Below are 1,298 nucleotides of genomic sequence, written 5' to 3' on the forward strand. Positions count from 1 at the left end.
TTTACAAAAAAAAAGTTATTCAAGAAATCTGATCACAGGATTTCTTTTTCCACTTCCTGTTAAACTAGCACAGTATCCTGAAGCTGGACATTCTCACACGTGAGACTCGTCCAGATCCAGGTCAACAGGGGACAGGGGGAGTGGAGATGTGAGCAGCAAGGTCAGGAGTGGGTTCTCCGTGCCACGGTCCTCTCCTGCACTAGAGGAGGTATCCGTGTTTTGCAGAAGCCCAGTGGTCTCTTCGTCCTCTGGGCTTTCTCTGATCTGGGTTGGGGCCAGTCGGGATGGTGTACTCAGGATGGGGAGGGGAGGAGGAAGAGGGGAGCAGGCTCTAGAAGTGGAGCTTGAGGCAGCAGAGGGGGTTGGAGAAAGACTGCTTCTTACACTCCCCTGGTCTTTCCTGTCTTTATTCTCATACTGAGAGGAGTAAATAAAGCAAGTGTCAGATTCAGAGGTATAAATGGCTACATTCAATTTTAAACACTCACGCAATGCACCCAAACATTTTTAACATTCAGAAATAGCATTTCTGTTTCATTACTTAATGGGAATGATATCAAAAGGCTCTTACAACATATTTTCATTAGCCGCATATAGACTTAAGCATGTGTTTAAGCAACAACTCTGCAAGCTTTCATTCAAACAACGTGCTCTTATGACTGACAGTGGGTAAAATCAGACCTGTGGCCATGCTGGTTTGTGCTGGGCAGTATTGATGCTAGGTGATGAGGACTCTGATGGAGCATGGCTCAGCCTCCCGACCTCTGTGACCCCTGGTAAACCACTGCTGGGGCTAGGAGTGTCAGTGGGAGATCTGCCAGCCGGTTCCTGCTGGGTCTCAGTGAAAGTGACAGACCTCTTTTGGTCACTGTGAGCTGAAGAAAAGAGGACAGATTCATTAGACTCTAGAAATTCATTAGTATACACTATTACTTCATGCAGTTTCCTGGGAATCAAATTCCTAACATCGTTTTTGTTAGCACTATGCACTACAGTTTGAACTATAAGAAACTCTATCTGGTACTCATAGTGGCCATCTGAGTGGATGTACTTAACCCTATAAAACCATATCAAATTTGGAACATGGCTTTCTAATGCCTCTACATTATTCATTTGGTCAATGCTTTTTCAAAACAAAAAAAAAGGCCTACTCCTGGTGGCAGAAGGACCTTTAATATTATCTCCAAACTATCTGCCTTTTGCTGAGAAGTCTTTGTTGGTTTTGATAAAATATTGCAAAATATTGATGTCTCAAAATTACTATTCAGTGGATTTAAGCCATGTAAAATGAACATTTC

The 1,298-nt window shown here is 43.2% G+C and overlaps 1 protein-coding gene across 1 annotated transcript in view; it reads right to left on the reverse strand.

The window, feature by feature from the left end:
* Positions 1-27: 27 nt before the first annotated feature.
* LOC107586360 (unc-80 homolog, NALCN channel complex subunit) overlaps positions 28-1,298 on the reverse strand; it is a 59,415-nt gene continuing 58,144 nt past the window's right edge. The window contains exons 62-63 of the mRNA XM_016273681.1: positions 682-875; positions 28-417 (exon numbers count right to left, since the gene is read on the reverse strand). Coding sequence (XP_016129167.1) covers positions 94-417; positions 682-875 — 518 coding nt within the window. The 3' untranslated portion in view covers positions 28-93. The remainder of the gene's footprint in view (positions 418-681; positions 876-1,298) is intronic.

The sequence above is a fragment of the Sinocyclocheilus grahami genome, unplaced genomic scaffold, assembly GCF_001515645.1.
Source record: "Sinocyclocheilus grahami isolate Dianchi unplaced genomic scaffold, SAMN03320097.WGS_v1.1 scaffold80.1, whole genome shotgun sequence".
Lineage (NCBI taxonomy): Eukaryota > Metazoa > Chordata > Actinopteri > Cypriniformes > Cyprinidae > Sinocyclocheilus > Sinocyclocheilus grahami.